At 48.2% G+C, this 12,559-nt stretch overlaps 1 protein-coding gene across 8 annotated transcripts in view; it reads right to left on the reverse strand.

Annotated features, from left to right (window-relative positions):
- Whrn (whirlin) overlaps positions 1-12,559 on the reverse strand; it is a 149,176-nt gene that overhangs the window by 119,444 nt on the left and 17,173 nt on the right. For all 8 annotated transcript variants that reach the window (XR_012907420.1, XM_075944938.1, XM_075944937.1 and 5 more), the window contains exon 2: positions 5,206-5,424. Coding sequence is in view for 7 of the 8 variants with exons in the window: in XM_075944938.1 (XP_075801053.1) it covers positions 5,206-5,424 (219 nt within the window). In the remaining variant the exon portion in view is untranslated. The remainder of the gene's footprint in view (positions 1-5,205; positions 5,425-12,559) is intronic.

The raw sequence follows: 12,559 nt of genomic DNA on the forward strand, positions 1-12,559 counted from the left end.
CTTAATTATACAGTACATATTTAAATGAACTACACAATCACAATACCTTAATCAAAACCAGAAACACTTATACATATAACAAAATTGACCATAAATCTCTATCAATAAAGCAAAATCTATACTAATGCAAATTATTCATGTCTATATCATATCCCCCTTTAAATGTAAAAGAACATTTATAAACATTTTTTGGGAATATGGGCGCAGTTATTTCTCTCCAAACTGCTTCCTGCTGAAAGGGGCGTCGTTAATTAGGTCTTTCATGGTATAACCTGTGTGCTAGTTTTATCTCAGTTGGCAGTTGAGCTAACTGTAGTAATAGGGGCGACGGCGGGGCTGCGTCCCCAGCACCCCGCCCGCACGGCTAGCTTTACCCGAAATAATTACATGGACACTGTATTCTTTTAAACACTGCTTGGCTCATTTCTACCTAGCCTCTTCTAAGCTAACTCTCACACCTGGACTAGCCCATTTCTTATGATATGTATAGCACCGGTCTTACCAGGAAGATTCTAGCCTAAGTCCATCCTGGGTGGGAGCTTCATTGCGTGCGTCTTCCCTGGAGCAGGTAGCATGGCGTCTCTGCTGAAGGCATCTGCTCCCGAGAGGAGAGCTGTCGAGTCTGACCTCACTTCCTCTTCCTCCCGGCATTCTGTTCTGTTTACTCCTCCCACCTATCTCCTAACCAACGAGAGCCAAGTAGTTTCTTTTTATTTAACCAATGACCTTCCTCCATCAGCTAAGCAATTTTCTGAAGATGTTCACAGCAACCCTTCAGGAGGACGTGGTCCATCATACCAAATCGGAATAGATGCAATCCACAGGGTCTGGTCCTCTGTGAAAACAAAAGAAGAATCTCTTTTCCAAAGTATCATATCCTTAGATCCAAATTCTGAAATCATACCTTCATGATATCCGTTCTGGTTCCACTTGGCAGCCCATATAATGAAATGTCTCTCTGTACTTAGCTCCTTCACAGTCAAAAATTTTAAAGAAAACACAATGTACATAATCCAGACTCTCTGTGAATTTTCCATTTTTACGTGGCTTAGTTTTACTCTATCACTTTACTTTATTCTGTCTCTTTAAAGACTTTACCTTTTTTTAAAAAAAAACCATTAACTTTATTCTCTATATTCTTTTTCTTCTCTCTCCCAAGCCAACGTACATTCATCCAACAGTGTGACTTATTTAGTGGTCTGAATCTGTCCTATTGTGAATCTGCAAATTTTTACTATCCAGGAGCACTTTTGATTTGCGCCTTTAAATCACTAGGCGCTTAAGAATCTAAGCTGTGACATTCCTAGGTTAACTTTTTGCTTTTTGAGCGCTTATCTGTAGACCAGGATGTCTTTGAACTCTCAGAGATGGGCCTGTCTCTGCCTCCCAGGCATTGGGATTAAAGGTGTTTGCTACTACACCTTGAACTCACAGAGATCTGTTTGTCTCTGCCTTCTAGGCACTGGGATTAAAGGCGTGTGCTACCACACCTTGAAGTCACAGAGGTTTACTTTAAGAATTTTAACTTTTAGTCTGCATATATTTTAACACTGTAAATCATTTAGAAATTTTCATTGTCTTTGAATCTCTCTTTACTGTATATCTCTCTGTTTTTTGACCACATGAGTCTTTAATTTACCAAGCAATCTCAGTAAGACTAAAGGCGTGGCTTTGACGGCTAGATGTAGCCCATTCCTTAGCTTTCCAGCCTCATGGCTGAGGTACTGGCTGTAGCCATGTTTATAGCCACACCTGTATGGCGTTTCAAGGTCCCTGCCAGCCAGCAAGCTACACAGACAACACTCAAGTCCTCTCTCTGTAGCCGGCCCTCCTGCCTCAAACAGTCAGAGTTTGCCCTGGCAGGATGGCCCAGAAAGCCGGCATTTTTAAACGGCACAGCTTTTTTCCTGCTAAGGCTGAAAACCGAAAAGCATATGTTCAGCTTTTCATCAACACTGTTTAAGTGTTTTGTGGCGGGACCTCTTAATGAGCTGCAGGGTTTTGCAGCTAAAGCTGAGTCAGGAAGCCTCTCTTAGATGAGGCGCTTGCTTGTCTCTGGCAAGCAGAGTAGACCCAAGAGATTGCCACAAGAAACATGCTTTACTCTATTCTTTTCCAAGCTTTCTCAGGCTTTTTGTGGACTCAGTTAGCCACACGTCTGGGCATCATTTGTAGTAATTGGAGCGGCGGGGCTGCGTCCCCAACACCCCAGCCGCCTGCCCGGCTAGCTTTACCCGAAATAATTACACAGACACTGTATTCTTTTAATCACTGCTTGGCCCTTAGCTCTAGCCCTTACTGGCTAATTCTGATATCCCAATCAACCCATCTCTAACAATCTGTGAGCACCGGTCTTACCGGGAAGATTCTAGGTCGGAGCTTCATCACGTGTGTCTGCCCGGGAGCGGGGCATGGCGTCTCTCTGAGGCGTCTGCTCCTGAGAGAAGAGCTGTGGAGTCTGAGCTCACTTCCTCTTCCTCCCGGCATTCTGTTCTGTTTACTCCACCTACCTATGTCCTAACCAATAACATGGGCCAAGGCAGTTCTTTTATTAGCCAATGACCTTCCTCCATCACTGGACTGAGCTCCCAAGGTCCCAATGAGGAGCAGAGGGAGGGAGAACATGAGCAAAGAAGTCGGGACCACGAGGGGTGAACCCACCCACTGAGACAGTGGAGCTGATCTATTGGGAGCTCACCAAGGCCAGCTGGACTGTGACTGAAAAAGCATGGGATAAAACTGGACTCTCTGAACATGGCGAACAATGAGGGCTGATGAGAAGCCAAGGACAATGGCATGGGGTTTTGATCCTACTTAATGTGCTGGCTTTGTGGGAGCCTAGCCAGTTTGGATGTTCATCTTCCTAGATATGGATGGAGGGGGGAGGACCTTGGACTCACCACAGGGCAGGGAACCCTGACTGCTCTTTGGACTGGGGAGGGAGGGGGAGAGGAGTGGGGGGAGGGGGAGAAGGGTGGGAGGAGGGGGAGGGAAATGGGAGGCTGGGAGGAGGCGGAAACTTGTTTTTTTTTCCTTTTCTCAATAAAAAAAATACAAAAAAAAAACCAGGCCATGAAATGATGACGAGGAAGAGTTGGAGAGGAAAAAAAGTAGGAGGAGTGATGCATGGATATATCAAAATAATAAATGATTAAGTAGAAAAAATAAATTTAAAACAAAAAAATGGAATATTATTTTTAGTAGGAATTATATATTATTTGGAAACACTCATTAAGGCCTAGAATGAACTGGTAAATGCCCATATTCTGTGTGTCTTTCCATCTCAATTTATGCAATGAAAAAGATTCATCCCAGGCATACCCTCAGAACAACACAGTAAACAATTTCTCACTGAGCCTCCCTTTTCAGGTTATTCTATTTTGTGTCAAATTGACAATCAATACAAAGAATCATTGACTTGGTGAAGAGTCATGACAGGGCTTGAATTCCTATGTGAAGGCAATACAGGGATAGGTAAAATAAACTATGACATTTGTGCAAAAAAAAAAAAAAGAAAAAAGAAAACCTGGGCCAACTTGTGCCACCATGCAGTGGTCCAGCACCACGGCCTCATTAGGGTCAGGTGCCCAGCCTTTCCACCACCAGCCGAAACAATCTCCTGTCCTTATAAACTGCCCAGTCAATGGTGCTTTTATTGCCACAGCAGCAAGGGGGCCATGACACAGGTTTCTTTATTTTGCTTCCTGGGATCTTACCTCTCTACCTTCACCCTCTGGCTCAGATTCTGGCGCTACACACCCTGCAGGTGGTTTCAAGGACTCGGGAAGGTACGCTGTACAACGCTCGAGCCGCATGAGCTCAGGACCAGCCAAAATCATAGCAATTTTAGCTCTGCACTCAGGGTCTACCCAGGACAGCAGCAGAAAACAACAAAGTGGGCTCTCCACCTGATCTGCAAAGCTGGCTTTCCCATTGCCCAGGGCTGATAACTCCCCTCGCGGTGGCCTAAGGCAGGTGTCCCTGGTAGGGAGGCATGAAGGCCTGTTTTCTGGCTGCCGTCCTGTGCATACCAGCTGGGCTCCCACACACCCTCACCTCCCAACAAGGCGCCGAAGTCTCCCTGCGTCCTTCATATTGACGTTTGCGCAATGAATACAAATCACATTAAGTAAATGTTATGGTCTTATCGACAGGAAAAAGAGAGCTGAGGAAGAGTCTGTGGAGGAAGGAGCTTGGCCCCAGACCCCAAGTTATGTGGTCTCTGGTCTGTAAGGATCAAAGTCCTAAACCAGAAGAGACTCTGGCAGGATAACAGGTATCCTTGAGCCCGGAAGCACCCACAATGCAGAGCCACGCGAACACACCCAGATGGGTTAAGACTTTGGGGGGCGGATTTCAATCATTTCCCCCATTCTTTCTTGTATGCAATAGATCACTCTCTGAAGGAGGAGGAAGACATTTAGTTCTATAGGGGACATTTAGTCATGTGTGACCTCCTTTGGACTACAGAACCCCTTTCTCCACCAGCCAGAGGGCTAATAATGGTCCTGTCAATCAAGATTCAAGACATCCTGCCAGTCAAAAAGATGTTCCCTCCCTGAAACAGAAGACTGGAAGGGAAGGATATGGGTCACTGTGGTGGGGATCCTTTTGCAGATACACCCTGAGTTTCTCAGGTCCAGTTCTGAGATTACTCACACATTCTCAAATGTACTAGAGTCAGTTGGCTTCGTTGTTTACAGCCCAAGGCACTCCCAGGACCATAATGGAGAGTCCAAGCCTGAATCTGGACCCATGAAGAGTGCAATGTATGTAAAGTTCGCATGTAAAGGCATGCCCCAAGCCTTTTCCCTGCCCCTGTCCTGGGTGCGAAAGCAGGGGCTTACTATGGCCCAGATTCAACTACCAGACGGGAGCACACCCTAGGAGCTGGTGGATGGTGGGAATCAAGTCCTAGTGCAGAGCTGTATACCAGACCAGAAGGTCCCTCCCACTCTGCTGTGGGAGAAAGTCACAAAGTGCCAGAGTATTTGTACCACTTGGTGGCAGCAGCTTCTCCTACAAGGCAATATACATCTTATAGGTCACAAGCAGAAGCCAGGAACAAACTTGAGGAATACAAAAGAAGTAACAGAGCCTGGATCCTCCCTTCTTCCTTTGAGGAGACCCCTGGGTATACAAAGAGCTTAGAAATTCAAGGCCTCCCCAAGTCCCACCATCTTTTTCCGTTCAGACAGATCTCACCTTTTTCTCATCTCCATCCTGCAGGAGGTGTAGGGCACTCCTTCGGTCATTCTCATGTTGTCTCAGGGCGCTGCCATGTGGCTGGGGCAGGCTGGAGGGAGGGGATATGCTGCGGCCCTGTGGGTCCACCCAGGTGTAGATGTGGTTGGTGACATAGCCCCCAGGGATACGCCCGGCTGAGTACACACACAGCACCAGCTTCTTGGAGCCCTTGAGAGCCTGAAGAGAGGGGAACACAGTTAGAGGGAAGGGGGCACCCCCACTCTGCCATTACTTCATCTCCCATCACCAGGTCTTAGTCCCATTCCCCACGCCACCGCATGTGAAAATGGAGCATCGGTCCCATCCTATTTCAAGTGGTCTAAACACAAAGTCATCTCTCAAGATACCTGTGCAGTGGAGAGTGAACTGAGCAGACCTGAGGCCCCTATCCTTACACGGCCTGAATGCAGAGCTGGCCCTGGGCTGGTGTTGGAGACCTTGGCTTTGGAGTGTAGCTCATGCAGGGACTCCCTCTTTGACACTGCTTGTGCCACAGCGTGGTTATGTTGAGCACCTGCCTGTCTTCTGCAGTCTGGGATGTGGGTACCATAGAATGCCTGTGTGACTGGTCCCCAATAAACCAGATAGTATCACACACATATCAGTTTGACCCTAGGAGGATGATGTGTGCCCTAGGCGATGTGTTGAGGGCTTCTAGAAGCTTGGGCCTCCTCTGGACCTCACTACTGTTACTCGTATCTAAATCTGAGCCCAGTTCAAGGACAGTTAGCCTCCATAGGTCCCCTGTACCCATAGTTTGACATCCACAGATTCAGCCACAGAACAAAAATGTTTTTGTTTTGTTTTGAATGCATCCAGGGAACTGGGTGGGGGCGGGTTGCTCGGTGGTTACAAGCATTTGCCATACATATGTGACATTAGACCCCAAGGACCCCAAAGTTAGGCTGACATGGCAACCTCTTGTTGCCCCAGCAGTTGGGAAGCAGGGACAGGATCCCCAGGGCAAGCTGGCTAGCTAAACTAGTTAACTCACAAACTCTGGAAAGAACTGGGAGACCCTGTCTCAATAAGGAAGTGGAGGGTCACCGAGGAAGACATCAAACACCAAATCTGTGCTTCCATCTGCATGGATATGTGTATGCACATCTGAGGATTGTATTTTTAAGTCTGCATCTGTCCTGAATATCCACAGACCTTTTCATGTTAGCATCTCCTAAACAGCACACGGCAGTAGCTGCTTGCATGGCACGTGTGCTGCACTGGGTATAATCCTCTGGAGAAGACTCAGTCTTTTGCTATACCACTTAAAGCTTTTATTACACTTATTTATTTGTGTTTATGTGTATACGTGCACGTACGTGACACATACACAGAGGCCAGAAAACGACTTGTGGGAGCTGGTTTTCTGCATCCACCGTGTGGGTCCTAGGGATCAAATTCAGGTCACCAGGTGTGGAGGCAAGCTCCTGCTTCCACTGAGCCATCTCACTGGGTCTCGGGCATAAATGCACTCTGGAGCCGAGTTGCTACAGATTCAAAGGGACAGGAATATATGCTGAACACGTGTGACACTTTGTGAAACGTTCTAGCTAAACACTGACCCTGCCTGACAGTGGTCTCGGAACCCCAATAACATACTAGATACAAGAGTCAAAAACAGAACCATCACCAACAGCAGCTTAGCCCTTACAAAGGGCCGTGTGTGGCAGGCCTTGCAACCCGTGCCTGCACGCACCATTTTGGGAATCCTATCATGGGTAAAGGACCCCCTCCTCCCCAAAAAAGTCAAAGCTAAACATTGAGCTCAGAGTTGCAGGAAGTCAGTCATTTGGAGACAAAGCAGCTGCCCCCACTGCAGACCCAGGTGGCTGTAAACGAGAAAACAGATTTTGCAGTTTCAATAACAGCTTGTTTAAGGAAAAATGCTGAATTCCCCTTTTTTCCCCTAATGAAACTTCTCCACCCCAATCCCTATTCCTTAACTACAAAATCTCAGCTTGAAGTGTTCAATCTGTGTTGTGGTGAACTCTGGCCATTACTTGTGGGCCATGCACCCTGATCACGGTGCAGGCAGATCTTGAGACATCGCACCCTACGTAAAACAAAGCGGTTCTAGCTGTGGAGGTGTCTAAACTCTTGTCCTTCATTTCCTCCTACAAACTAAAGTCTTACAATGATGGGTGGAGCGGAGGGCAGGAACTCTCGGCCTATACACACAGCAAGGGGTTCCTTTCACCAAGTTACTAATTTCAAGTATAAGCACCATCTTTGCTGTGCAGTTTTCCAGTACAAGGATAGAGAAACACAAAGAGTAAGGAGTCAGCCAAAGTCTATACCCTGGAGTAGAAGCTGAGGCCAGTCACACTGCTGTTCCACAATGCACCTGTAATGGGGACGGGGGCACGGATTCTGGGGGACAGTCAAGCATCAAGCATACCTCATGTTAGGGATCCCAGTATGTAGCTACCCCAAATTTAGACACTGAAGCTCTATTTTAGTGAATGTGAGAGTATGGGGCCTTGGGGGATGAGGCCAAGGGGGTGGGGTTTTCATGATGAGATTAGCGGCTCTACACGAAGGTTGGGCACACGCACCAGAGCTTGCTTGCTTCCTATCCTGGTCCTTTGCAAGCCAGGAAGATCACCTGATCACACCTGCATGTTGTCTCGGGCTCCAGACTCTGGAAATGCTAGCAGATCAGTTCCTAAGATGTAAGCCGCCACTGTGTGAAATTCTCCTAAGGCGGCCCCAGCTGACAATGCACCACAGTTGGGACTGGTCTGACTCAGTGAAGGTTTCTCTAGGTACTAAACTTGTATGCCGCCAGAAGAGCACACTGACAGAGGCTTTGCAATGCCACGGACATGACAAATTCTTATGTGAAGTGGGGTTGACAGGCTACAAATCATGGCTTCTAGCACAATCTCAGGATGTCAGCAGAAAAATCATGCAAGAAAACAAAGCATTAGAGATCACCAAGCCCAGCAGCTCCTGTGGATGGGATTGCCTGTGGCCGTGCTATAATGAAAGCACACTGCTTTCAATATGAGAAAATAAGAATACAACACCTAAACTGTTACCCCAATCCGCTTCTCTGGGCAAGCTGCTTTCAGACAGCATGGGGCCCTGGCTTTCCCAGGGGGCGGGGCTAGCTCTGCTGTCTATAGGCAAAGCCAGGCCAGGGTGGAGGAGCAGCAATGGGCAGGGCAGCTCTCCAAAACTCTTTTTAGATAGGATTCTTCGAATAAGGAGCAGGGAAAGATTTACAGTGTTCTTGAGTATTCCCTGCGGCTCCCCTGATGGAATAGTGGGGAAAACCAAACCTTTGTGAAGCTGGAGACACAGGAGAGACGGGCCTCGGATCTACCAGGTATGTTTCTGCTCCAGCAAAACAGAGAGTGACTGTTGGGGTACAGGCAAGATCAGCAGGAACAGAGGCACCTACACCTTCTGTCCGCACCTTCCTATGCCCTCTTCCCTGCCTGCTGCTCTCTGTTCCAAAAGGACAATGCTTCCCTGCCTGGGGCACATGGTGAAATTAAGCCCGACCAAGAACCTACTGTGTACCAGGCCTGTCAAGGGACAAATTACCACCTTGTGCACAGTAGGCTCTTATGATACTTATGCTTAGAAAGATAAAGTATAGCCAAGTGCACAGTAGAGTCTCACAACAGTTGGGTCAGTTAAGTGACAAGCTGTGTCTGGGGAGACAAAACTGCTCCTGTATACATCAGGTCCTCAAGATGGCTATTGCCTCATAAAGACAAGGTACGATCACTCACACAACAGGTCCGCATGATGTTTGTCCTTGCTGAGGGACAAGGCATCATCAGGTAGCATTATAGGCATCGATGACAGCTGTAGTTTGCTGACAGGCAAGGCATCACTAGCACACAGTAGGACTTCATGACACCTGCATTTGATGAGGTAAGACATTGTTTCTGATATAAAACATGTCCCTACAACACTTGTAGACTGTTGAGAGGCAAAGCTTGGGCTGTCACACAATAGGTCCTGAGAAATGATTGACAGGGTGTCAGGGTGATATCATAAATAGTACCCCCATAGGAAATCACAGCCACCAGAGGCACCACCATGCAGCCAGGGGATGATACTGGCAGGAGCTTATAGACTGCCCAGGCTAGGAGAAAGGGTCAAGTTGCGGTTATCCACTGAGAAGCACTGGGCTGGTGGCTTGCCCTCTCAAGGCTGTGTGTGTAAATGGGGACAAATGGAACTGTGGGCATGACTCAGGGCCTGTGTGCACAGCAGGTGTCCCGCAGACAGCAGAGCCTCTGCCCAGCTCCCTGCAGGACTCTCCAAGGAGAGGAATCTACAGCAAAGCATTGTCTGGGGAGTCAGGAGGAAAAGCGAGGGAAGAGAAACGCTGCAGTGAGCATTAGCATCATTGTCGACTCCACTTGGTCAGTTCTATAAATAGGCGAGCAGCAACCTTGAGAAAGAGGAGGTTAATGCCTTTGATGGGAACACCACTGTTGGTGCCGCCAGGGTGCAGCCTTCAGTGCCACACCCGAGTCCCCGTGCCGCCTGCCCCTACGTTTTACAGAGGGGCTGCCTAAAAACCTGAGAGGGGAAGGGGTGGAGGGGGAGGGTAGGAGATACTGCTCAGGACAAGGAGTCCCAGCCCTCATAAACTCCACCTTCCTCAGTGCAAGGCTGGAGGGCTGCCAGCCACATCCCACGGGCCATTCCGGAGCCTGATGCTGACTCTTCTCTGAGGATAAATGTGGCTTCCGGGGTCGTGGAGAGCAAGAACATCTCTGATGTTCTCTATTTTTCTGGAAAAATAGAAAGAAACAAGAGTCCTGAGACAGCACTTTGTGTGGCCAGGCATGCTTGGAACCCAGCCTTGAGCCGCTGGGATGGGAAGGGTGCCTGCTACTTCACCCTCTTTAAGACCCAAAAGGCTCACAGACTCAGCTGCTACCTTCTGGTCTCCGCTCTGCCTCATCTCCGAGGGGGTCAGTAAAGGAGAACATTCTGAAGGACAGCTGGGGACAGCAAGGTCACCCACAAGAAGGTCAGGTCAGTCACTGTACCTCTCTTAGAGGAGCACATCCGGTAACCTGCACCCTCAGATATCAGGGAAAGCGCAAAGACCTCAGGCTGGTGAGAGAGAGCCAGGCCTGACTCTGCCATGCCATGCACAGTCTTGCTAGGGGATCTGAGGTTTCCTCTTGCCCTTGCTTGGCCTTCATTTTGCCAGCTGGCAATAATCAGGTTGGACTTTGTGATTGGTAAGGTACCATCCAAAGGGAACTTCTAAATCCATCTGATTCAGGATCATAGTGAGTGGCCACCCATGACAGCAGAGAGATCAGGGCCTTGGGGACATGTAGGGAGAGACGCCAGGCCTGCAGGCTTGTGAGCAGGCCATTCTGGGGGGTGCTCCTCTTACCATGCCGCTGACCCATACCCTTGAGCTTGCTGTAAACTCAGGTCTCTGAGGTATCCTACCGGCTGGCCGGGGCAAAAGGGGTTCAGAAAAACATAAAGCAGAACACAGAGGAAACATCACAGGCATGCTAAGAGGCGGACCCAAAACTGGGTTTATCAAAGACGTCTGAAGGCCAGAGACGGCCCCAAAGGAGAGGTAAAACGCACAAACACTTCTGTGAAAGCAATAGGTATTTGTGTTGCTGGCATCAACACTCCTCCCTGCAACAGTAACCCTGGGACCAGCCCGTCTGCCTCAACCAACTGCCTGTCTGCTGTCTGCTTCATGTATGTCACCATGGTTCCACTCCCTCTGTAGGGGGAGGAGCCCACTGCACGGGCAGTCACAGTCATCGCCTGCTACTGGAAAACCCGACCAGAGAGGACGGGGCAGGTGCTCTCCATCACCAGACTGCCATCCAGGGCCATGTCAGGATAATGGGAATAGGGATTATGCCTGCGTGTCTCCACACAAGGCCAATCACCTCACTTGGCTTTTAGGTGTTGACTCGGATGCCCCTCCACAGCAGAGGTCAGAATGACACAATTCCCTGCAGAGGGCAGAGGAATAACTTGGAACAGCCACAGCATGCGACTCAATGGCATGCTAACACAATGACGAGTTGTACTCAGATAATGCATGGAAGCAAACATAAAGAAGGCCACAAGGGCCACTCACGCACGAAACTTCTGGCATCTCAGGGCTCGGACCTCAAGGGGCAGGCTCTTCTCTCTGGGAATGGACTCTAACTTTGATAAAGACCCAGATTATTGGTCTGGAAAGAAAGGGGAGAATGAAGCAAGCCCACTCTTCCTGACCCCATCTCAGCCAGGGTTCAGACATATTGGAAAAGTTTCCTAGCTCTGCTGATAACTTGCTTTGTGATACTAAGCAACCCTCCTAATCTCTCTGTGTGCTGTTTCTGTAAGAAGGAATTGAAGGGGTTAGTAAGACAATGTACACTGTCTAAACAGTGGGGGTTAGTAAGACAATGTACACTGTCTAAACAGTGGGGGTTAGGGGTTAGTAAGACAATGTACACTGTCTAAACAGTGGGGGTTAGGGGTTAGTAAGACTATGTACACTGTCTAAACAGTGGGGGTTAGTAAGACAATGTACACTGTCTAAACAGTGGGGGTTAGGGGTTAGTAAGACAATGTACACTGTCTAAACAGTGGGGGTTAGTAAGACAATGTACACTGTCTAAACAGTGGGGGTTAGGGGTTAGTAAGACAATGTACACTGTCTAAACAGTGGGGGTTAGTAAGACAATGTACACTGTCTAAACAGTGGGGGTTAGTAAGACAATGTACACTGTCTAAACAGTGGGGGTTAGTAAGACAATGTACACTGTCTAAACAGTGGGGGTTAGGGGTTAGTAAGACAATGTACACTGTCTAAACAGTGGGGGTTAGGGGTTAGTAAGACAATGTACACTGTCTAAACAGTGGGGGTTAGGGGTTAGTAAGACTATGTACACTGTCTAAACAGTAGGGGTTAGTATGACAATTACACCGTCTAAAAAGTAACTGGCATGTAGTAGGCTCTACTTCTCTATTCCAAGTCCCATCACCTCTGGAAGTGTCCCTGGATTGTGAATGACTCTCTTCCAAGGGCATCCACCATGCTTCTGGGTTTGTGTTGCAGCTACACTCTGGGTTCTAAGTCAAGTTCATCCAGCCTTTAAGGAAAATACACATTTGCATGTTCTATTTCCTCTATTATCTTGCTTTGCTTATCTTCAGCATCCACATAAGAGACAAGAGTGTGTCTGTAGTCCCAGCACTAAGCAGGGTGGGGGGTAGGTAGTTAGGGACAGAGGCAGGTAGATAGAGGAAGAGCTTGCTGAATCCAAGAGCACCAAGTGTAGTAAGAGACACTGTCTCAAAACAC

The sequence above is a fragment of the Microtus pennsylvanicus genome, chromosome 13, assembly GCF_037038515.1.
Source record: "Microtus pennsylvanicus isolate mMicPen1 chromosome 13, mMicPen1.hap1, whole genome shotgun sequence".
NCBI classification, from domain to species: Eukaryota; Metazoa; Chordata; class Mammalia; order Rodentia; family Cricetidae; genus Microtus; species Microtus pennsylvanicus.